Source organism: Myodes glareolus, chromosome 25 (genome assembly GCF_982192425.1).
Source record: "Myodes glareolus chromosome 25, mMyoGla1.1, whole genome shotgun sequence".
NCBI lineage: Eukaryota > Metazoa > Chordata > Mammalia > Rodentia > Cricetidae > Myodes > Myodes glareolus.
In genome coordinates, this window is record NC_142050.1 from 1,412,314 (window position 1) to 1,437,234 (window position 24,921).

A 24,921-nucleotide genomic window follows, 5' to 3' on the forward strand; every position below is an offset into this window, starting at 1 on the left:
CAAGGCACCGCATCCATTTGGCCTTGGCTTTCTTTCATTCTTTATGCGCCGAAATACTCATTCTAGGAGAAACTAAGATTACTACAACTCTTACTGTGCCTGCGCTGGTACAACTGTTGGAAATAAAGTGAGGACAGCTCTTTTTGTGTGTTTGTGAATTACACACTGTCCTCAATGCTTAAGGCATCGTCAAGAGATTGCATTTCATCTTTCAGCTGAGAAAAATAGAGGGTAGGGAAACCAAGTCATTTGCTTCATGTCCCACAGTGGCAAAGCTGAGTTGCTGAGCACTTGAACACAAGTGTGTCAAAAATGGAAACTGATGCTTTCCGTACAACCTAACACTGTGTCATTGGTGGGGGCAAGGGGGGGGTTGCATTTCAGGTAGACTGTGAGTTGGACAGACTTCCCACAGAAGAGTTGAAGAGAGGAAAGCAAGAACTTCCTGGGTTAAAGAAAACAGACAGTGTGGGGGTACTTATAGAAGAGATGCAAGGCAGAAAGATCACGTGGAGCTGGAGGCAAAGGACCTTGACTATGAAGGGGAAAATCTTATTTTCTGTACGGGCAGAGTTTTGAATGGGAGTAGATGAATAACTTCAAAATGGCAAAGCTGTAAATAACAGTATAATTATACTAATAATCCTCTTAGGTAGAGATTTCCCAAGTGAATAACATTCACTGATTATAACATGGGTTGTTTTCTAAATATAATAATATACTGGTTTACTTTCCTACACTCTGAATTATTTTTGTATGGATTTTGAATGGAAAGAGATGTTAGACAATCTACAACCTCAAATGTCTGTTGTTTGGGTGTACATATCCTTAGACTGGAGAAGTAAGCATGGCACTTTATATCTAATAACAGCCATTGTAATGATATTAACCTACGCAGCTCTTTTGTTGGGGGAGATCAAGTTTGATATTTATGACAAAAGAAATGACTAAGGTATGGTGCTCTCATGCCTTGACAAATCATGTAGGAATTTTAAAAGTGAAGTAGAGCTATCTGTGTTATCAGGGAAGATGGCCAATATATATTATTGGAAAACAATGAACTATAAAACAGTATAAACTCTGACAGCATGGAGTAAACAAACGGATGTACTGGGGCAGTAGCTCAGTGGGGAATGAGGGCTGGAGCTCGGACCCTCAGATATTGGGACCATCAGTCAGTGTTGTAAGCCACCTTCTGGGGGGTGACTTCTGTCACAGTCTATCCACAGCGGGTTTGTATGTTCCAGGGTAGGGGCGTGAGGATTAAAAATGTTAGGTAGGAGGAACAGAGATAAGAAAGAAACTCAGAGACTAGAATAGATAGAGAGGGCAACTCAGCGAATACTGAAAGTTGAATTTCACCCGTGTTTATTTTTCATACACTTTTATACCTCAGTACAAAAAGGGGGAAGAAGGCAATAGGCTGTTTTAATTTGATACAAAGGACAACAAGAACAGTTACTTGAGATATCATGAGCAAAGCATTTGATGTTTGGGACAGTGAACACACCCTAGACCAAATATCCTGCAGGCAGCCACTCCCTAATTCAAACCTCCTATTTTAAAATGAAGGAGCAGGAATAGGCTGGAAAAAAACAAGCAGAAGTGTGCTTGAATTCTCTGACCTTTGGTCAGGGTGGAACAGATCCACCTCTATGGGCCATCTTAATGTCCTAAACACCAAGTAACCACACTCTCGGTCAGGATATCTTATTTTGTAGCCATACTTGTTGTCAGCAGCTTTGAAAGAGCAAAATAAGCTCAAACTCTCTGACCTTCAGGCAAGGTGGAACAGGCTCACATTTTTGGGTTCCCACAAGTAAGCTCTGGAGGTGGGGATAGGTTCTCCCAAGCAGAATAGCCAGCTAGACCAGCTGAATTGGTGAAGTTTAGGTTCTAGTGAGAGACCCTGCCTCACATGTACCTACCTGTAAATGTGTGCCCACATACATGTGAACACACACACAAGCATCACAGACACACACCAATAAAAAGGAAATGTATTGGTTCATGTGCTGTCTAGTTTTATGTCAACTTGACACAAGGTATAGTCATCTGAGAGGAGGGAGCCTCAGTTGAGAAAATGTCTCCATAAGATGGGGCTGTGGCAAGCCTATTAGAGCGTTTTTCTTGACTATGATGGATGCAGGGGGGTCCAGCCCATTGTGAGTGGGCTGCCCAAGGTTGTTCCTTGTGCTGGTAGCTGAACTTGGTAGTTTAAGAGTCAACCAGATGGGGGCTAGTTTTGAATGTGAAGAGGTCACAGGGAACAACTGAAGCTTGGCACTGTGTGGCAAGGTTTGGAGTCCTGTGGAGAGTCTAGGAGAGGCTTTTGGAGAAAGTTGTGGCAGAAGACCCCAGTAGTTTGGAGATACCTGTATCACAGGATGACCACCAAGAAGAGCAACAGCAGTGAAGTGGAACCAGCTGAAACCTAGAAGACAAGTTGTGTGTGATGTAGGAAACAGAGCCAGAAAAGTAACCCAAGCCCTTGGGAAAAGTCCGGAAGATCGGGAGTAGATTCCAGACATTGGGTATTGAGTTATTTATAATTGAAGTTTGGTTTTACTTTGATTTGGTTGTGACTGTGCCTCTTGAAGTTAAAAAGTAATTGTTTGATTTTATAGGAGCCCACAGTTGAGAGGGACTGAACTTAAAAGAGATTTTAGGTTTTAAAAGAGAATTTGGATTTTTTAAATAGACTGATTTTTAAAGTCTTTAAATTTGTAAAGACTGTGGGAATTTTAACACTTAGTATATTTTATATTATAATGTTCATACTAATGTGTGCTCTTGGGGATGAACCAAAAAGAAAAGGCTGTGGCTTAACAGTGATGTGTCTTGTGTGTCAAGATGTCAAAGAGGTCAATTGTGCTTGGTAGTTTTTGGTAGTTTTGTGTCAAGTCAACTTGACACAAGGTATCAGAGGCGGGGAATCCTCAATCGAAAAAAATACCCTTATAATGCTGGGCTGTAGGCAAGCATGCAGTGTGTTTTCTGAAGTAGTGCTGAATGGGCAGGAAGGCCCAGTTCATAGTGGTTGCTGCCATCCCTGGGCTGGTGGTCCTGGCTTGAAACGGATTAATTAAAAATTGCTGTGGGATCCCAAGCAGCTGCAGCAGTAGAAATGCTGCAGGTCCCTGAGCAGGAGCAGCAGACCATGTGGTCAGGCAGCGGCCCCAAGAGCAGGGACGGTGCACAAGACCATGTCAAAGGTCTCCGAAGGCAGCAGGCAGCAAGTCAAATGTCAGTGGCAGGGGACAGACAGATGAATGGGCACGCCATGCAGAGTGAAGTTGAATATTTAGTGAGTTATGAAGGGGTAAAGGAGAAGGGGAGAAGAGCAGAGAGGCAGAGAAGAGAGGAGAGAGGAGAAGGGGGAGAATGGAGAGAGGCAGAAGCTGCCTCTTCGAGAGGGAGACTCAGGCTGCAGGCAGGCAGGAAGATCTGCCTGCCTCAGCAGACAGGAGAGGGAGTGGGCATGACTTGTCTCTTAAAGAGACAGAACAGATCATTATACGCCTTCTATAAGAAAGCAAGCTAAGCAAGCCAGGGGGAACAAACCAGTAAGTAGCACTCCTCGATGGCCTCTGAATCCGCTCCTGCCTCTGGGTTCCTGCATGTTTGAGTTCCTGTCCTGACTTCTTTTGATGATGAATGGTGATGTGGAAGTATAAGTCAAATAAACCCTTTTCTCCCAACGTACTTTTGGTCATGGTGTTTCATCATAGCAATAGAAATCCTATGAAACAGTTCGGTTATTATGAAATATTGCTGACTTGTAAGGCTGACAAATCATATTGTTCAGTGTGTCAGTGAGTGAGCACATAGATGAGTGGGTTGTGAAAGTGTAGGCCAGAGGTGGACCTCAGGTTCAACCCCAGGAGTCATGCACCTTGCTTTTGAGATAGTATCTCTCATCGGCAAGGAGCTGAGTGGCCTGCTGTCTCCAGGGATCTGCGTCTTTGCCTTCCTAGCACTGGGCTAACAAGCACTGGCCCCACACTCAGTTTTTCCAAAAGGGCGCTGTGACTTGAACACAGTCTTCATTCTTGTATTACCAGCTGTGTCACCTCCCTAGCCCTGTGTGTGTGTGTGTGTGTGTGTGTGTGTGTGTGTGTGTGTGTGTGTGTGAGTATGTTCTGGAAATTTTCTGAAAACTTTCCACAAACCCTTACTGGTATTATTATGACCTTAGTTGGTCATAATAATAGTAGTGAGTCAAGGATATGGATAGAGAAATTTTTATCTTTCATGGACCACTCAGCTGATTCCCCTTGGAGACCACACTTGCCACGTAAAGTCTGGATGCAATTTTGCCCATGCAGAGTTCAAACAGTGACCTGTCAACATGACCATCTAAGTGCTCTTGGCAACCATATTTCTTATTGTACAAAACCAATAAAAGATTTGTGCTTAAAGTAATGTGCCATTGAAAATGTATCATTCACTTTAATTAGTTTATTTTTTATAGGCCCTAGGTTGAATTCTTTAAGTGGGTAAAGGCAGGGGAAATTACCAGGAAAGTGAGTCAGGAAGGAAAATTTCCCACATCCATGAGAGCTTCAGCTGAATCAATGGGTCATGTCTCTGCTACAATCTTCCTCCTGTTCCATCCTTGTTGACGTGACTCAAGGGCTATGAAAGTCACTGGTTAAATATTCCAAATTGTTTTTTTGTTAGCATTGAACATGACACCTTTAAATTTATTAAGAATCAGTTTTATTGTTGTAATTTACATATAAGAACATTTTCCAGCTCGTAGTGCAGTTTGAATACTGACAACTATGTAGTGATGTAACCATGGCCTCAATCAAGCCACAACAGATTTTTCTAACGCTCCCCCACACTTGTTGTTCTTTTGTTTTGTTTTTTGAGACAGGGTTTCTCTGTAGCTTTGGAGCCTGTCCTGAAACTAGCTCTTATAGACCAAACTGGCCTCGAATTAACAGAGTTCTCCTGCCTCTGCCTCCCAAGTGCTGGGATTAAAGCTGGGATTAAAGTGTGCCACCATTGCCTGGCCTCCCCCCATGCTTTCTATAATTAACTTTTTTAGCTGTCTTTTAGTCTGTGCAAACCACTGGTCTGTTTTCCGTTGCTACAGCTCTTTTACTAGAATTTCATATAAATGGGTCTGTGTTTCTGTTGCATGCATATGTGTGTACATACATGGGCATGTGTATAGAAGCTAGAGTTGACACTGGATGTTTTCCTCTATTGCTATCCACAATATTATTATTATTATTATTATTACTATTACTATTATTATTATTATTGAGACAGGATGTACCATTGAACCTGGAAGTCACAGATTCAGCTAGACTGGTTGGCTAGTGAACTGAATGGGATCTTCTTGTTGCTGCCTTGTCCCTCAAGCACTGGAGTTATAAACATGCCTGACCTTTAAGTTGGTGTTGGGGGTAGGCCTCAAGCCCTCAACAGATGAGCCATCTTCTTAGCCCCTGAATGGATTACATAAGACAGAAAACATCTATACTATATAATAGTTCTTCCTTTAAAAAATGTGTGTATAGGAACAGGCATGAGCTCTCTGGGCACTGAACTTAGCCATCTTGTAGAGCCTTCTTGCTGGTGTGGAACAGTATTCCATCCATGACAAGATGCTCAATCATTTCCCTTTGATGGACATTTGTCCCGCGCTACCGTCTCGCCAGCAAGAACCATGCGGTACACATAGGATTCTTCTGCAGTAAAGCTTTAATGCCCCTTGGGAGAGCGGGCATCAGCCAACATGGCGGAGACCCAGATAAGATGGAACCCATCCCTTATATAGGAAACAGACCCTGCTTTGGACGTGTCATTCTTTGATTGGTTCACTGCCCATTATCCCAGATGATGCCTCGGGAGTAGGCAGGGACGTAGCGGTAGAGTTACCAAGCACGTGCGCTGGGATTAAAGGCGTGTGCTACATCATCTTGAACTCACAGAGATCTGCTTGTCTCTGCCTCCCAGGCATCAGGGCTAAAGGCGTGTGCCGCCACATCTTGGGGTCACAGAGGTCAATCTCTACCTTTGTTCCTAGAAGCAATGGAGAATGTGGTCCGGCCCTCCACATATCCCCCTTTTTTTACTTCTTTGCAGAAAGGCAACTCCCTAGGAAGGTAAAGATAGAGGTCGCATTTCTCAAAATGAAAACATTATGATGGGCTTGCACGGAATCTGTCCCTAGGCTCATGACATCTGGAACCTATCCAGCCTGCCCTCTGCCAATTTTCTGGGAAAGGGAATATACGGCAGGAAACCCTTAAGCAAAGCGACTTATCTCTCAGAGAGGGCCATTTTCTGTGCGATGCTCTTCAGCTCGACAACCTTCAGGGCTAGCTAAGCCAAGCATTCCACCCTGTGCAATGGACCATAGTCCTAGGGGTGCAGGAGCTGGTTGGCTTAAACCTTATTGCTTTAACATAAATAACCATATATCAGTAGAGGCCCCCTGTTCCAGGGCAGCCAGCGCTTGTGCAATAACCATTTTGTCCCTACGATTTTGGGATTTGAGTCAGCAGACCATCCAGAGGAGAAACATTAATCCATAGCATAGGACTGTTCCAAAACATTTCCATCCCCACCCATTCTTTGAAGTAGGGGAAGAAAGACACGACCCAGGATTGTAATCCTATGGCCAAGCTTATAAATCATCTCTAGGACGGTAGGGGGAGGGGACCCAGAGTCATATTGGTTGTAGAAAGTCAAGGAAACACCGCCATCCTATGGCTGACTGGTAACAGCTTCGGGAAAGCTGAGAGTGTCCTCCATCGGTGCTCTGTCATCCATCTGCAAAATGGCAGGAGGAACAGCAGCCAGGTCCTCAGGCGAATCTGTGTGTTGTGGATCACTCTTCACTGTTCGGGTCAATCGCTCTGGCAGCCAGAATGGGCTTTCTTGATCCTGTGGGAAGACATAAACAGCTCCCCTGGATCTCAATAAGATGGGATCCGGGCCTTTTCATTCATTAGAAAGCATATCTTTCCATTTAACCAAATCTTTGGGCCGCTGCGGATCCGAACAATGTCGTGTTGTAGCATTTTGGCCATTATCATCCAAATTTTAAAAATTTATAATGAACAGAGCCATGGCGATGGCCATTCTTGGCATCGGGGGCAGTTCCTTTATTATTCCCCCCTTTTTGTTTAAATAGATATTTATCCAATTTTTAATTTAAATAACCATGGCATTTTGTAACCTATCTTGAAGATACCCATAGTGTTTAGCAGAAATAACTGACAGGATAAGGGAAACTGATAGCAAGCAATAACTGACAAAACAAGGGGAAATCTAGCAGCATAGCAATGGCATAGCAACAACAACATTGCAATGTACAACAACAACATAGCAATAACTGACAGACCAAGGGCAGGAGCTGGACCATCCCTCAGGAATCTGCCAGCTCCGCAGCAATCAGGCCAGACAGCTCCATAGCAGAGGCTTTGTCCTCAGGCCTCTGGACAGATGAATCCATAGCATGAATAGTAGCATTTTTAGAAAAAAAAAACATAAACTCTTCTCCCAAAATAACATTTAAGAGTATTAAAAAACTCAGTGTAAAAATTTAGCATAGTCAGTACTGGAAGTAGGCTGGTCTTGAACTTAGAGACCTATAGGTCTCTGTTCTAAAGAGTAATCTTGTTTGTCTGTGTCATTATAGTAGGCCTTAGAATTAAACCATTTTAAATCTGGCATAGATGAGATTATTGTTTTAAAAATATGAGAAAACCGTTTTTCTGTTTTTAGCCTGGAGTCCTAAGATGACGTGGCCATTGGGGAACCCATATGGGGATCTCTGTTTTTTATGGTATGGGCCGTGTTGCTCCAGTGGCGCCTAGGAAAAACCCAGGCCCTGTTTGTTGATATTAGATTTAAGATTTATTGGCTCCCGTGTTTTTTGTCGGTATGGTGGCCTTGGGTTTCAGAGCCCGCCCAAGGCTCTGTGTGCGGCCCTGGACCTGCTCGCTGCGCGGCTCCCCGTGTCCCGCTGTGCGGCTCCGCCTGTCCCAGGCCAGGAAGTGGCGGCTCCACCCCCAGGCGCCCCAGCCTTTCCTGTGGGGCTAGCCTAGTCCTCCACGGCGGCTGTGTTGGTGGGGGAGTGTAGCGGGAGCCGACACCCAGACCGAGGCTGCACAGGCGGCAACATCTCAAGGCCCGCGCCAGAGCCTCTGTGGCTCAAGGGGCCGATGGGAGAGGCGGCGAACAGGGCCGCTTCCCTATTAGCAAACTCTCAACATCTGTGCCATAGCAAAAGCGGCTGTAAACTCTCACAGATCCAGCCAACGACCCAATCACCCCAAAATCCAAGGGCCCTTCGCATCCATCTCCCTGCGGAACCCGAAACATCAGACAAGCCAAGCGTATACACAGCAATCTTTCAGGAGGACTTGAGTTCTTAAAATGCTAAGCAGTTTTTAAAAACTTAAGTCATACTATGTAGATGTAATACGGTATTGCCTGTTTACTGCATTTAAACCTTAATTGCGCTTTTATTATGATAATTACGACCAGCCCTGCCTGAAGTCAGCATAGTTTAGCGTAGCCAAATGGAATCAGAGCCATTTTATCCTCAGAGACCCTCATAGTTTTAGGTACATTGTAAGCCTTCTGGCCCGGCTGCCTGTGGCACCGTTTTCATTTTCGGTACAGCTGTGATACCCTCCAGGCCAGGCATCAATTGAGCCTGCGCAATATGCCTCCCATCATAGCCATAGAGCAAAGCTCCGCTCCAGCTGCCCTCCAGCCCCAGCTGCATCCATTCCGAGCCCAAACCGGTGCATGGAGCAAAGCTGAACTCAGAGAAGCAGGCTTGAAAGGACCTCATTTAAACTTTTAGGGAATTTGGGCGTCGTTTAGTCTCTTTGGCTGCTTCCTGCTGTTATTGGGCCGTTGCATTTTAGGGGTAAACACTACAACATTTCAGGAGGTCTCGGTGATTCAAACCACGTGGATCTCAAGCACATACTTAGGCTCCCATCCTCCGTGGAGGCAAAAACAGAACCTCTCCCCCACAACATCACATTCTCAAGCCCATGCCTTAAATCTAAACTACCTTTTTTAGCAGCTCCCAAATTCAAATATCCCTCTCCTGTCCAGTACATAAAAAACAACACGAACAACACGACACAAAGCCTTCGACCCTGCAAATCAGCCTTCTCCCCCATCTCCACTCTCCCAAAATCACCGGGAGGTCCTTTTTAACTTATTTTTTTTTCTGTCTCCCCCATTTTTTACCGGAGGGTCCTTTTTAACTTATCTGGGTGCGCGCATAACCTCCCATTGCTGCTCAGTTTCTGATATGCTCTCTGGACTTTAGAACGTACCTCTCTGAGCATGCATGCCTACAGTTCTGAATCCTCCTTGTGTCCAAGGGGTCTCCGGTGGTGCAAAGTTCTTTTTCCCGGGTTTCAGCACCAGATGTCCCGCGCTACCGTCTCGCCAGCAAGAACCATGCGGTACACATAGGATTCTTCTGCAGTAAAGCTTTAATGCCCCTTGGGAGAGCGGGCATCAGCCAACATGGCGGAGACCCAGATAAGATGGAACCCATCCCTTATATAGGAAACAGACCCTGCTTTGGACGTGTCATTCTTTGATTGGTTCACTGCCCATTATCCCAGATGATGCCTCGGGAGTAGGCAGGGACGTAGCGGTAGAGTTACCAAGCACGTGCGCTGGGATTAAAGGCGTGTGCTACATCATCTTGAACTCACAGAGATCTGCTTGTCTCTGCCTCCCAGGCATCAGGGCTAAAGGCGTGTGCCGCCACATCTTGGGGTCACAGAGGTCAATCTCTACCTTTGTTCCTAGAAGCAATGGAAAATGTGGTCCGGCCCTCCACAGACATTCATGTTGTTTCCAGCCTTTAATCATTATGAGCACAGCTGTCTTGAACACTACAAACAATGTTGGTGCACACTGTATCTCTGACTCTTGGTATCTTTCGGGAAATGGCTGTCACATGACCTTTGCACCATCAATAGTGAGAGCTTGTTATTATTTCACGTGTGTGCCAACACTTGGATTTGACACAATTTCACATTCTAGCTGTGTGGTGAAGCGCTTTGCTTTAAATTACATTTGTCTAATGAAATGTGAGTGATCGCTGCAAGTACTCATTTAGCTCATCTCCTAAGGCAAATGGTCATTTTAAATCTGTCCACTTAAAAATTAAATTACTGCTCTGAATATGTATGGTTTATCAGAATATGATCTGCATTTCCTGCAAATTTGTGGGTTCCTTTTTTTCTTAATTTCTTCCAAATTACTAGTTTTAAAATTAGATAAAATACCATTTACTAATGATTTCTGTCCTCTGTAGTGTAGCAAATCTTTGCCACATTCCAAATCACATGTTTTTTTCTCAAGCCTTTCACCTTTAAAAGCTCTTGTGTTTAAGTCTGAAGAACTAGGAGTACTGCAAAGTTAAAAGAGGGATTTTGGCGGGAATACTCACTGATTCCTTCAAGAATATTCACTCAGTATATACACATTGGTTGCAAATTCAAAAGGCAAAATTCACCATAAGAATATAGGTAGATTTGGAGTCCAAGCAACTCTTGGAAGGAACCAGGATATTTTTATCTTTCCTTTTCTATGTATAAACAAGTTTTCTGTATTCTGTGCACATGAGAAGAAATAAGGCCCAGAAGAAATAAGGCCCATTGCAGCTGGAATTTACATGTAGCAGTCTGGGTGTTTGAGACCAACATGACTGTCTTGGTACCAACCTAACGAAATGGTTTGCTTCAACTGTGTGTCCAGAATGACCTTAATTGAGCAAACTGACCTCCTGGGACCCATTCATTCTTCTTCAGAGAAAGGGGGTGGTAGTGCTTAGCCTGACACTTCAAATGGGAAATAATCAGTGTAATGATCCCCCATTCTCTTTTCTTCTTCCTTCTCCTTGTTTTTCGAGACAAGAGTTTCTCTCTGTAGTCCTGGCTGTTCTGGAACTCACTATGTAGACCAGGCTGGTCTAGAATTCAGAGAGATCATCCTGGCTCTGCCTTCTGAGTGCTGGGATTAAAGATGTGTACCACCACCATGTATTGGGTCCAGCATCAACAGGGTTCACACGCACCAGGGTAGGGGCATGTGAATTGGAAATCTAAGATAGGAGCAACAGAGATACAAAAGAAAAGAAACAGAGACGCAGAATAGAACCAGGAGGGAAATCCAGTGAATACTGAATTTACCTGTGTTTATTTTCCATATGCTTATATACCCAATTCAAAAGGGGGGGGTAGGGAAGAAGGCAAAAGAGTGCTTTAACATGAGCAAACAAACAGAGAAATTGCCTACTTCAATACATGAAACATCAAGCAACTATATTTTGAGTTAAGCATTCTGTTGTTTAGGCAGAACATGCAGCAACTACAAAAAGCATCCTGTAGGCAGCCACTCGCTAGGTCAAACCTCCTGTCATATCCTTGAGGGAGCAGGAATAGGCTTAAATTCTCTGACCTTTGGTCAGGATGGAACAGATCTACCTCTATGGGACATCATAATACCCCAAATACCAAAGTAACCACACCGTAAGTCAAGATATCTTGTTTATAATCATATGTGCAAGTCAGACTTCTTGTCAATAACCTTGAAAGAGCAAGAATAGGCTTAAGCTCTTAACCTTCAGTCCAAGTGGAGCAAATCCACTGCTGTGGCTCCACAGCTGTCCAGTCTGTGATGAGCCTCTTCTTTTTAAGAAGACTTCTATTTCATGTGTGAAGCTCCTACTGAGGCTCGAAGAGGACAATGAACCCTCCTTAATGGTTATTGAGTGTGAAATGCATAGCAATATTTTGTGAATTTTAAGTTTAGAGGCCTTAAGAGTTCCCTGTAAGCTTTCGTATTTTGTGTAAGTTGGAAGTTGAATTTAACTTGAAAATTATGAGAGAAATATTGATGATGGGTAAATCAATGCTGAAAATTAAAATAATAAACTCGACTTCCTGGGACATACCTCATTTATTTTCCTTAGAAAACAAGGAATTAGAAATTGGGCTGAACTCCAAAGGGTAAAAATCTGTGATAAGCTACTAAGATTTTGATGGAATTTGAGCATGGCAGAGATAATAGAAGAATCCGTTGGATCATAGTTTGGGAGGTACAGCTGCGTTGTGTGGCATGCGTGTGCCAGGTTATGCTTTTCTGTTATGCTTACATTACTAACCCCAGTCTGTGTCTTCCTGCCTTCTCCTTCATTGTGGGCCTGTACACAGAGTATGTCTCCTGAGACCAGCGGCTCTTGGTCTTTGAGTATTTGCAAGCCTTATTTCTGCAAGCACTCTTCTTTGATTGAGTGCATTGCATGTGGGAACTGGAAGTCAGCATTCATGACTTCTGAGATTGCTCTCCACCGTATCTTTTTGAGACAGTGTCTATCACTGTACTTGGCTTACCAACAGACCAGATAGGCTAGCCTTTGAGATCTAGGGCAGTATCTGTCTTTCCCCTCTCAGTAGTAGAATTACAGACATGAGTGACTGTAGTAATATTTTGTTTGTAATCTAACAAATAAAGCTTGCCATAAAAGCCAGGCAGTGGTGGCACACATCTTTAATCCAGCACTTGGGAGACAGAGGCAGACGGATCTCTGAGTTCAAAGCCACCCTGGTCTACACAGGATTGAATTTGTCTAAAAGAAGCACAGCTCACACAAAGGTGATCCCAGCACTTGGGACCACATGCCTTTATTTTATTTTTAGTTTTTTATTGATATTTATTGAGCTCTACATTTTTCTCTGCTCCCCTTTCTGCCTCTCTCTTCCTCCCTTCAACCCTCCCCAAGATCCCCATGCTCCCAATTTACTAGGAGATTTTGTCTTTTTCTACTTTCTACTTCCCAGGGACCGCATGCCTTTAATCTAAGCACTAAGGAGGTGGAGACTGGCGTAATATGGCTTGGTGGAGAGAGGGATATAAGATGGTAGAACACAGGAGCTTAGTGCAGTCTGAGAATTCAGTCTGAGCACAAGTCTGAGGTTTTGTAGAGACAGTATTCTGAGAGACAGGATTGCCTCCTTCTATCTGAGCATTGGTAAGAACTCGCCAGTGGGTTACTGTTCTGCTTCTCTGATCTCTCAGCTTTCACCCCCTAATATCTAACTCTGGGTTTTTATTATAAAAAATAATTGAATCTGTGTTAGAGGTGACATCACCTGGATTTTATGTGGGTGCTGGAGATCCAAACTCAGTCCTTATAGTTTCATTCTAGGTACTTTAGTGATTGAATCATCCCTCAGTGAACCTTGCTTCACTTTCTTCCTCAGTGTGCGGTTCATGCACATTAGTGTGAAGGTGTGTATATGCATGTGCATGTGGAAGCCAGGGGAGGGCACTGGGTCTTCCACTCTAGGCCTTATTCCTATAAGACAGGATCTCTTGCTGAACCACTGCTTACCTGTTACGTTCAGGTAGGGCGCCCACCAAATTCCAGGATCTACCTGTCTCCGCCACCCAATGCTGGGGTCACAGGGACAAGCAGCCATACTCAGTTTTTCTCTGTGGGGGCTGAAAGCTTGAAAATATTCACATCCACCGAGTGATGTGGCTTAGCAAGCCTTATTTCTATGAAACCCTTGAGACCACCCAAATCTTTTTCTTTTTTTTTGAAAGTAATTTTATTAAATTATAAAAAGTTTCCATTTACGCCCCTCCTCCCAACGCCCTCCCACTCCCCCCCTCCCTCTCCTCCTCCCTCTTTGTCCCCAAGGGAAGTCAGGGTCTCCTGCCCTGTGGGAAGTCCAAGTTCCTCCCCCCTCACTCCAGGTCAAGGAAGGTGAGCATCCAAACAGACTGGATCCCAAAAATCCAGTATATGCAGAGGAAACCAGTCCCAGTGTCATTGTCAATGGCTTCTCAGAAAGACTGCAGGCCAGCCACATTCAGAAAATCCGGCCACATTCAGAGAATCTGGTTGGATCACATGCTCGTTCAGTCACGGTCCATCAGGCCTTGGTAAACTCTCATTAGATCCGACCCCTTGTATCAGTGGGTGATAGTATCCCTCGCAGTCCTTCGTCATTTTCTTCCTCCTTCTGCTCCTCATTTGGATCTTGGGGGGCTCAGTTCGGTGCTCCAACGCGGGCCTCCATCTGTATCGTCATCCAACGCCAGATGAGGGATCTATGGTGATAAGTAAAATATTCATCAGTATGGTCATGGGCCAAGGCCGGTTCAGGCACCCCCTCCTCTGTCCAGAGAACAATCTGGGGATCTCTCCTTGGACCTGGGATCCCATATATAATCAAGTTTCCTGTAAACTCTAATATGACTCCCTTAGTTGAAATATATTCTTCCCTGATCCCACATTCATCCTTCCTCACTTCCCCCCATCCCGGTCAACCGAGCTTTCTCCATTCCTCCCCTACTCCCTTCTCTCTAACCCTCTCCCCTTCCAACAACCCTCCCACCCCCCCACCCCCCATGCACCCAAGGTTACCTGGGACTGTTGACTATTTCCTACCTCCTGGCGGATAGCTAAATAATCTTCATCAGGTTCGTCTTCTTATTTAGCTTCTCTAGGATCACGAATAATAGGCTCAAAGACCTTTAATTATGGTTAGAATCCACTTATGAGTGAATACATACCGTGTTCCTCTTTTTGGGTCTGGCTTACCTCACTCAGTAAAGCGTTTTCTATGTCCATCCACACCCAAATCTTTTTCATGGTAACTTCTCTCAACTGCAAGCTCTTAAGCACTGCCCCTATTTTATTTATTTCTATCTAAAGCATTTAGCATAGTCACTTACTCATCCACTCAGTATTTGTTCAATGAGTTGTAAGGTCAGTCAGCTGTTCCCATTTAAAGCACATTCTTGATAAAGGACCTCTTTGAAAAGTCTAACACACATTGTGATAACATGTTCTATAATGTAATAGTGTTACTGCAATTATATCCATTTAAGTGAAAAGACAAACAGCCAGTATAGCAATCCACCTCTAAACAAGGAGTCTGGAACTACTGTTTTTATTGTAAGAAATACAAAAGGTACGACAAATGTACAAACCATTTTCTGGTTTGGCGTCAACCAATTCAGTGGGCACACAAGTGATTCCAATGGACAGTGACATTTGAACAATGGTTTTGAAAAGCAATGAATTCAGTTACCTGACAATAAATACCAAATTTGCAGTCTAGCACCCAGTAAGAAATCCAGTTTCCAAAGGAGTATTGATCAGTAACCCTCTTGATTTCCTGACCATTTCCTCTCTCATCAACACAGAATGAGGACTGCAGCCCTCCCTCTCCAGGAAAGTCCCACCCCGTCCGTACCACGCTGCTCTCAGAAAGGAATGTGCAGAGATGGGAGGTTCCACAGAAGATGGCACCGACACAGCACAAAGCCCTAAGTGGGAAGGGCTTGGATAAACTGATCAGTACTTTCATCTGCTTCAAAGGGCAGCCTAGAGACATCCTTCATGCTTCTCCTCAGGAGGGTTTCATATGGAGTGGGGGTGCGTGCCATTAGAGTACATAGGTCTACTCGGCCTGTCCATTCGTTTGCTAGCTATATACCCTAGGGTCATTTTTATGAGGGCTAGTAACCTGGATAGGTAGGGCAGCCAGAGGATATGCCACATTCACCCTTGAGTATATACCACATTTCGCAGACCATTCAAAGAAAGGCCCCTGGTAGGGCCTGGTCAGCCAGCTTGCTAACCTCATCTAGTGTGCACAGAGAAGAGCAGAGGCAACTTCAACACCGAGACTCCTGCCCAGGTGCCTCTAAGACTGTGTCCTAGGTAGTGATCTCCCATACTGCTTCTTTGACCTGCTGAACCCAAAGCACCAAAACAGAGTATTCTATTGCAATATGAGCAAACGTAATGAGAATAGTTATGCACCTTGAGAGAATGTGCACCCTGATGTCTGCACCGTGAAATCAAAACAGAAGAATGAGTTTCAAGTCTGATGAAACACATTACGAGCAGAGCTAACAGTTGGACAGCATAGAGCAGCCTGGAATGTTTTTCACCTGGGACCACAGCCAACAATGAACACTCTGCATAATGACTGGGTTTTAAGATCAGGATGCACAGAAAAACACTAGGGGGCATTTATGACTGACATCATGAGTACAGTCTGTGCCTGGCATCAGGTATTATCTCTTGATGATTATGGCCAACCAAAGGCAAAGTGGGGGTGGTGGTAGCCAGGCCTAGGCAAGCATACTTGGTGTTCAAAGTATTACCCATCACGAGCTCGATGCCCAGAACTCAGCCAAGGAGGAGGGGGAGCATCAAAGGGATGAGTCAGGGTGGTGGTATGAGAACCTAGGGGAAGGGAGGACAAGATTCAGGGGTGGAATATGCAGTGTGGGGGCCCTGGACGTCTGGGGCTGGCTTCCACAGCCTAGATTAGCATCTAGTGTGTGTGAACTCTACAATTCAGTCCAGAAAACAATGAGTCTGATGTCCAAATGAAGCTTCCTTTTTCCTTTAAACATTTCTATTCTAAGTCAAACAAAAAGCAGCTTGTGGTGTACAATGGCTTTGCTAAAGCCTAAAAGCAAGTTTTAAGTAGTCTGTATGGGAATACAGAAACAGAACACACCTCCTACATCTAAAAGAGGACAACCCTGTAACAGTCCCTACTGCTAACAAGCTCTGGGACGCGGCACTGTACCCTAACACACACTGCTTGTCTATACCAAACACCTGCCCATTAACCTTCAGCTGAGACCAGAAACAGCAGAAACACAACAGACTTTGGGTTGTTGGGAATGTCTGGTTGTTAAGATCCCAGATAACATGTGTCCTGAAGATGGACTGCTCCCATATACAGCAAAGTCGCCTGCAATCTAAAAACACACCTGCAAGTCTCCAGGCATAAACTGGCATTCTGATTCTCCAGACCCCCCACCCCCCGCACACACACACAGCTCCCTTCTCCAAATACCACATGTTCCCACGCCTACAACGGCACAGGATTGCTCTGAGAAGCTTTCTCGTAGAACCAGCCAGGAAGCGGCACCCAGATGTCTGACATCCACTTTGCTGGCCACCCGGCAGTCCCGAAATTAAGGCAATCCCTACATGTTTCTTTACCTTACTACTTCCTACAATTATTCTTACATTACACTAACACACATCTGCCAGAAGCAACGGCTACAAGTCTGTGGCTTTGCCTCTTTTAACACAAGACACCTGGACACCAAAAGGGCTACCCCTAACCAACTGAAATTTTAATCACGCTAAACTCATGCTGCTTCTTTGGGGTATCACTGTAATTTTGTTTCCTCCACTCCATCAAGACCATGATAATGAGCGTCAGCATCTGCCGCTAGCTGTGCTTTCACAGGACTTGTGTGGTTTAGCAATAAATAATATGCATGAATAATAATAGAAATAACTTATGTAAATTTGGAACTTGATAAAAAAAATTCCCCATCTGCTAAGTGCTGTTCCTAGTACACTATTAATTCTGTGTACTAATACATCTATTACTGTTCATAGGAAAATAATGAAGACAAGAGCTGAAATACACATGAATATACTGCTACAAACAGGACCAGAGTAAGAAGATACATGATTTGGCAGGGATGGGGTATGTCAAGAAACAATGGGATCTACTTTAGTTATTCAGAGACTTAAGGTCAAACTCAGATGTGCTGGTGCCAAAGAAATATTGCTGACTAATACACATTGCTGCATTTTATAGAACTGAAGACTAAAAACATCAAGTATGGGTAGAGGGCCCCTTAGCCTTAGCTCATCAACAGCATGATACTAAACCCTACCTGAGTTAGGAGTTACAGAACTCTGTGTTCAATTCCGGCTAGATGTAGGTGTGGCTGTCCTCTGAAAACAAAACAAAAGAGACCCCCACACACATCTGACAGTCTAAAGGTATTATTTGTGAGACTCAACACTTCACACAAAGCTTCCTCTAAAGAGGAAGATTATCTATAATAATCTATAATAATAATCTATAATAATCTATAATAATCTAGTCAGATTATCCCTCTGTTCAAGGGATAATCTGCTCACTGAAGAAGAAAAGAAATTGGGAACTCAACAATTATACACTTTTGTCAAATGAAGTAGAAAGCAATTTTTCAAGATGAAATATTTCCAGGAATAACTTTTTGCCACCATGTGTGTAGCAGGAAAGAAAACAGAAAAATAAACATTTCCTCTGTAATTATACATCTAAAACAAACCAAAAAGACAAACTCTGAGTGTGAGGCGCCTGGTCCAGGGCTTGCAGTGCAGCATCCTCGGCATCTTTACTCCTGAGCTAGTGAGTAAACTCGGTTGTCATTACTGATGTCCAGAGGCCAGCCATATGTTTCTAGGGCACCTTGTTTCCTAAGATGGTACAACAGAAGGCAGCAGAGCACTGCCCCTCCCCCATGGAACATCTTCTGGGTCTGGCTCGGCTGCTTCATCACTGTTCCTTGTGGGCTTCAGGAGCGTCAGAATGATTGCAGAAAGCAGACAGGTGAAGAGAGTCAAACTTTTCTCAGGGCCTGGGCAGTGCTTGCTTGGCGTAGCATTTTGATTCAGTTTAAAGAACTGAGGCTTGTCTGTCTGCCACTCTGGAGTGAAGTCAAACAGGTGGTGTATGTGTATGCGTGTGTAACACTCAGAAGGAATAAATTGCTTCCAGTCATGGTGTGCCAAAGAAACCGAAATACCCTATCTGTTCACGCACTCTGTACGGAGTCATGTTTGGTTCAAGGGGGATGGGTCTTTGAGCAGAAATGTTAATTCAAAATGTAGTATAAAACTGACTTTGATAGTGGAAAACCCAAAGTCTTCCTGAGTTGCTATGTTCACGTATATCCAAACACAGAATTTATAATTATGGTTCCTACCAGAGCGTAAACTGGCAGTTCTTTTGTCATCCTTAGATTAGAGCCGGTTCGGCACTGCAGTTCTCTAGGAAAAGTTTTGTGGACTCAATTATCGACACACTGCTTATCTTGTTCACTTGAATTTAGAAACGAATCACTGTCAAAGGGCCGCGGAGGTGGAGGAGTGGAGTCCTGACTGGGGCCCTAAAGGAGCCTTTTATTTACAGATGAGGGTTGGCTTCATCTGTGAAGCAGCTGGACACCCTAGACAGGTAATTTGGGTGCTTCAAAAACATCCCCTAAGTAACCATAAAGGCATTCCTTCATCTCTTAAAAATGTCATTCTCAAGCATAATTTAGTTACTCAGAAACTAGCTAAAAAGCAAAATGTATAAGCTGCAGAATATTATGAAGACTGTTAATTATTTGAAGAAACATGTGAGATGAAAGTTAAAGATGTGTGGGAAAACAGTTTGGAGTGATATTTTTAGAGCGGCTCTTTAGCCTTGGTCAAATTTTTTCTCTGAGAGTGCCACCTTGTGGAATGTCATCTGACATAGCAACAACAAACCCCACATAAATCTTAGGGGACTGTGAATTTTAATAGACTTCTGCCACAAAACCAAACCAACTCTAAATTACCTTTCATTCTCACCATTTTCATTTTGAATTGTTGTAATAGTATTTCTAAACTTTTGAGGAAAAGCAATTTATTCTCAGGTGGCTGTTTTCTCGGGGGCCACAGAGGCGTGGCTATTCTAGCAGTGAGTTAGATTTACCTTGTTGAAAATCCTGGAAAAAATATCTGAAAAAGGCAATTCAGTACTTCATTAGAAAAATTTTAAAAAGCAAATTGAGAGAAACAGTTAAAAACTGAATCTGGGCGGCAGCGCATGCCTTTAATCTCAGCCCTAGAGAGGCAGAAACAGGTGAATCTCTGTGAGTTAAAGGCTTAGAACCACAAAGATAGTTCCAGGACAGCCAGGGCTACACAAATCTGGTCTTGAATAAAAACAAAACAAACAAACAAACAAAAAATTTTAAACCCCTCTCTTTCGGGAGACAGTAGGGCAAAAGAATGGCTTGGGCTTATTTACTTAAAAAACAACAAAACAATAAGCCAAACCAAATTAGATATGATTGAGATGTGCAATCCCAGTGCTTGGAAGAGGCAGGCGGCTGTAGGTAGCAGGTCTGCCTGACTTGTATCACAAGACTTACCCCCAAAACAAAGTAGTAATTTTGGATAAGGCTTATAAGTTGTCCATTCTCACTTGAAGAGGAGGTAAATGTCATTTAAATTTTCATTTTTTATAGTGCCTGTTCTTAGGCATGTATATATATTGTGAGTATAGCTTCAGATGGCTACTTTCTTCCTATAAAACGAGGAAGGAATACCAATCATTCTGTGTGTCTCCACAAAATGTGTTTTGTTGACATACCAAGTCTGTAAGTGCTGGATGACCTAAAATTTTTTTTAGAATATACTTAAAGGCAAACATGTATTATTTTAAAATGTCTGTAAATTTGAAAATACCCTTTGAATATGCTGCGCTGGTTCCCACTATTCTGTAATTTTTAAAGATTCAGAAGTCATACAGTATCTTTATTTTTATGCTACAATGTAAAACATGCATTCTTCTGTAGGCTATCAATATGTGCTAACTATTATAGGGACTTAGTGCTATTCTTTACTGAATTCAGCTGTGCAACAAAAGTGTGTTTTCAGAAAATGTGCTCATAAAAACAGAAAGCTGGGTGTGGCGGTGCATGTCACTAATCTCAGGAATCAAGAGAAAGGGGCAGGCAGATCTACTTGAGTTCGAGGCTAACCTGGTTACACAGGAAACGTGTGTGTGTGTGTGTGTGTGTGTGTGTGTGTGTGTGTGTGTGTGTGTGTGCGTGTATGCGCGCGCACACACTCATGTGGTTCTAACTATGATGTTAGAACATTTACATGATTTAACTCCCCTAATGAGAATGGCTGTAACTGCCTTTAATAGGCATAGCTTTTAATAGAAGCAGCTATGGTCACTTAAAAAATAATCGCTTGGGAGTTGCAGAGGTTAAAATCGAGTCCTGCTCTTTCCTGATTTTGCTGAAGACCAGAGTTCAGTTGCCAGCACCCACATCAGCTAGGTTACAACTGCCTATAACTCCAACTCCAGGGGATCCAACACTCTCTTCTGGACTCTAGGGCACCTGCAACACGCTTGGCACACTCACACAGTGGCATATACACAGAAATAAAAGTCTTAAAAAAACAATTTCAGGACATACTTTAAAGTTCAAAATGTTTGGTACTACTGACTTTCTAAAACTAGTTGACTGATGACCCATTGCTGAGCCATCTGCACATCTTTCTATTGAAAGAGAAGTACTGTGTCTGATACAGCAACACCCAGAATCTGCACACCTTTCTATTTAAAGACAGAGAAGTAGTTTATGGCAGCACCCAGAATGTATCCTAGACTTTTTATTTTCACTAAAAATGACCACGTGGAAAATCGGTTTTTAAGTGAGGAACTTCTGGGCTGTTTGAAGTAAATCACTTGAGACTAAATTCAAGCCTACTGTTAAGTGAGTGGTTCTGAGAGGAAATCATGAGAAGCTGGGGACAGGAACGGTCCCAAGCTAATTAAACAGTTTCTCTGTTGCTTGAGTGCACGTCTTCTTCAAAGAGGAACAAAGTGGGATGCTGCAGCCCGCTGGGTGCTCACAGACTGTGTTTCTAAGGGTGGCGGGACGGTCAAGACTCCTCACCATAAGATAGCTTGGGAGCTTATGGGGACTACTTGGAAAATCTCCCCTCTTGTTTCTGAAGAGGATGCTACAACTCCAGACAGTCTTGCAATGCCAGGGCCCGGGACCAAACCCTGAAGAGAAGCGATTAGGCACATTCTTCCACTATTTCTACAGTAATTTCAAACCTGTTTCTCATTACTAAAAGCTGTTTCAGCAGACCCTGAGGCAGAAGGTCTTCTTTAGTAACAAAGGTGTGTGAATCCATAGGCCACAGAGTCCTACTCACTGAGCCTTTATGCTTCCACGTACTACTAAGGGCCTAGATGGTAAGGTTCCTGAAACCCAGAGAACTGCACGAATGAAGAGCTGGGATAGAGATGAGGTCCAGAGAGGCAGGGATGTCCTTTCTGGATCATTCTAGCACAATATGCCAAGTTTCTAAAACCAAAATATTTGTGACTTAAAATACTACTTAAAGCAGGTCGGTGGTGGCACACCTTCAGTGCCAGCACTCAGGAGGCAGAGGCAGGAGGATCTCTGTGAGTTTGAGGGCAGGCTGGTCTAGAAGAGCTAGTTCCAGAACAGCCAGGACTGTTACACAGAGAAACCCTGTCTCAAAAAACAAACAAAACAAAACAAAAACAACCCCCCCAAAACAACAACCCCTCCAAAACCTACTTAGAAATAAGCCCCAAACAGATGACAAAAATGAAGTTGAACACTATACCTTAAAAATTCTGCAGAATACTTAAAAAGATTCCAGTTTAAGACAGCTGTATTTTTCTCAAACAAAGCAATTCGGGGGAGACACTATTTTTTTTTTTTCCAAAAGTAAAAACCCTCAAAATTATTTTCACTTTATCACATGGATGCCAATCCAAAATGGAGTAGGCCATGGTGAAGTGAATTTTATATTCAATTTCTAGGCTCCAGCAAAAGCCTACATTTTGAACCTTGCTGAAGGCAAAGCAGAACCCATTGTCTTGTTGAGACTTAGGGTAGACCTGTCGGCTGCGCTGAGTTCATCTGAGCTTTGACATCACTCACAACACGTCCCAGGGCTGTAATGATGATACACACAACATTCATACAGCCTAGCTTTTGGAAAAAAAAATCTTGTTTCTAAAGATAGTGAATCAGAAGAATGTAAAAAGGAAAAAGACTGACTCCCAGCCCCCCAAAGCTCATAGGAAGGGCACCTAACTCACTTCTATTCAAGATAATCACAAGCATTATTCAGCTACAAAAAAAAAAAAAAAAAAAAAAAACAACACCTCAGTATAAGGCTTCAGAATACACCATCTGAAATCTGACATTGTTCATTCTATCCAAGTTCTATGTTGAAACATGATCTAGTTTCTATTTACATGCACTCCAAACATGATTAAAACACAGCTAAACTTCCCCAAAGCTGCTTTCTACGCTTTCTAATTACTAGTGCACTAAACCTGTGGATAAGCAAAAGTAGCATGGAATATAAAGGACTGGGAGCGAACAGCAGGGAAGAGTTGTCTATGAAGCCCCGGCCAGGCTGGCTCTACAGAAAGCAGGGCTGAGCACAAGGCACCAGATAAAGCCCATCCTGGGGATGGAGAGAGCAGTCACCTCAGAAAGTAAACAGTTATCTCTAAAAGGGGGAAAGACACTCATCCCCCTTAGAAAGTAGAAAATTATCTCTAAAAAGAGGGAAAGACACCCATCCCCTTAGACATTTCATCCACAATCCACTCTATAAAAATGTAAAACACCAAATGACACCTGACAGCAATCTATATGGTGGTGACACAGGGAACAAGTGACCTCAGTGACAGCAGATGGGAAGACTACATCACGAAAATGTAGGAGGACCCTTAATAGGGTCCCTAATGGATTGCAGAATTGGAGCCATAAACCATAAATAAGTCTGGTGGCAAAGCATTCAGTGAAAGACAGTAGGCAGGCAAACAGGTGTGGTGTAGGGGGCAGCCAGGCATGGTAGGAACATGTGTTAGACATGCTGGCGATGGAGAAGGTGGGCACTCTACAAACAAATCAGAACAAGGCAAATGCACGGTGGAAAGTACGGGGGGTGGTAGGTAGAGAGAACCACATGGCATTCCTGTCTCTAGTCAGAACCATCTCCAACTCAGAGAAGGGAGCAACTCTCTAAAACAAAGAACAAAATAGTAAGAAATGCAAAGGAAACAATAACATTTCAAATCAGGAAATATAGGCTTTCTTTATCTTTAAAACTTATTTGAAGTACAGTCCCTAAATCTATTGCAAGTAATAAAATGCTTATAGGGCTTTCCCCAGAGAAAGAATTAGGTACTGTACTATACATAGAATTTAGGACAAGTATATTCAGCTTTCCAAAGAGCAAACAGAAGAATGCATGCTTAGAAAAAGTCTCTTTCGAGACACCAGGTTTCCCCTCCCTTTTACTTTCTCGTTTTTGTGGTGTCCAAAACTTTATCGTTTACAGCTAGCAAAAACTTTTGGACAGAAAGGAAATACTGAGGTCATAGGCTCACCTTTCTACCTGGAGAGAAATACACTGCTGAATCACCTTCATTGTACTAAGCCCTCACCTTAGTCTTTAAAATTCAATTATTCTTGTTGTCTACAAAAAGTTAACACTTTACAAGATCAGGACCACCCCCCGCCTCTCTCTCTCTCTCTCTCTCTCTCTCTCTCTCTCACACACACACACACACACACACACACGTACCAAAGCAGGCCCAGAAACTGCAGAGATGATGTCATAACTCAGCTGGACTTAGATTATCATCCCACAGTGGGCAGCACTCAAGGTTAGAAACTGAAATGGCAGCATGATGGGTCAGCAGCTTCTCTTCATCTGGAAGTTTTCCAGGTTCTTCAAATAGACAGACAACAAACAGGTGAGCGAACATAAAGCCACAATCGCTCTTGCATTGATTTTGGAAGAGTAAACTAGGTGGTCTCCTTGGTGAAGCAGAGCCCATTCAGAAGCTGGCATCTGGAAGGTCCGCAGCCAGCCATCTTCAACTGCTCTGCAAGGCTTTCTCAGGGGACTCATCAGCCACCAACATGCTTAGACAAGCAGCTCACAGTGTCCCCCACAGACCTCAGGCTGTGCTCAGCTCACGGTGTCCCCCACAGACCTCAGGCTGTGCTCAGCTCTGAGGGGGTCTGGCTGGATGACAGGTGGGAGTGCAGGCTGTCCTTGTACCTCTCCAGGTCTTGGAAGTATGGATGATTCAGGGCGCCATAGGCAGATATTCGTTTCGCTGGATTAAACGTCAAGCATTTCTGCAATAAACAAAACATCTTATCAGAAACATATCAAGGTAAATAATGTGCTTGTGCATTGGACCTTGGAGGAAGTTCCAGAAAAGTGGCTTCTAA

At 43.5% G+C, this 24,921-nt stretch overlaps 1 protein-coding gene and 1 long non-coding RNA gene across 6 annotated transcripts in view; both read right to left on the reverse strand.

Moving 5' to 3' along the window:
• Positions 1–5,700: 5,700 nt before the first annotated feature.
• On the reverse strand, positions 5,701–9,773 carry LOC148117802 (uncharacterized). Of its 2 annotated transcripts, none has more exons than XR_015736652.1 (2): positions 9,327–9,773; positions 5,701–6,906 (listed from the first exon to the last, which is right to left on the reverse strand). It is a non-coding gene; the product is annotated as an uncharacterized LOC148117802 (long non-coding RNA). The 2 variants fall into 2 exon arrangements; XR_015736651.1 differs by lacking the exon at positions 9,327–9,773 and adding an exon at positions 7,367–8,065.
• Positions 9,774–14,959: 5,186 nt separating this feature from the next.
• The window catches only part of Cdk6 (cyclin dependent kinase 6), a 194,401-nt gene continuing 184,439 nt past the window's right edge, over positions 14,960–24,921 (reverse strand). For all 4 annotated transcript variants that reach the window (XM_048436663.3, XM_048436678.3, XM_048436671.3 and 1 more), the window contains one exon: positions 14,960–24,825. In XM_048436663.3, coding sequence (XP_048292620.1) covers positions 24,679–24,825 — 147 coding nt within the window. In that variant the 3' untranslated portion in view covers positions 14,960–24,678. The remainder of the gene's footprint in view (positions 24,826–24,921) is intronic.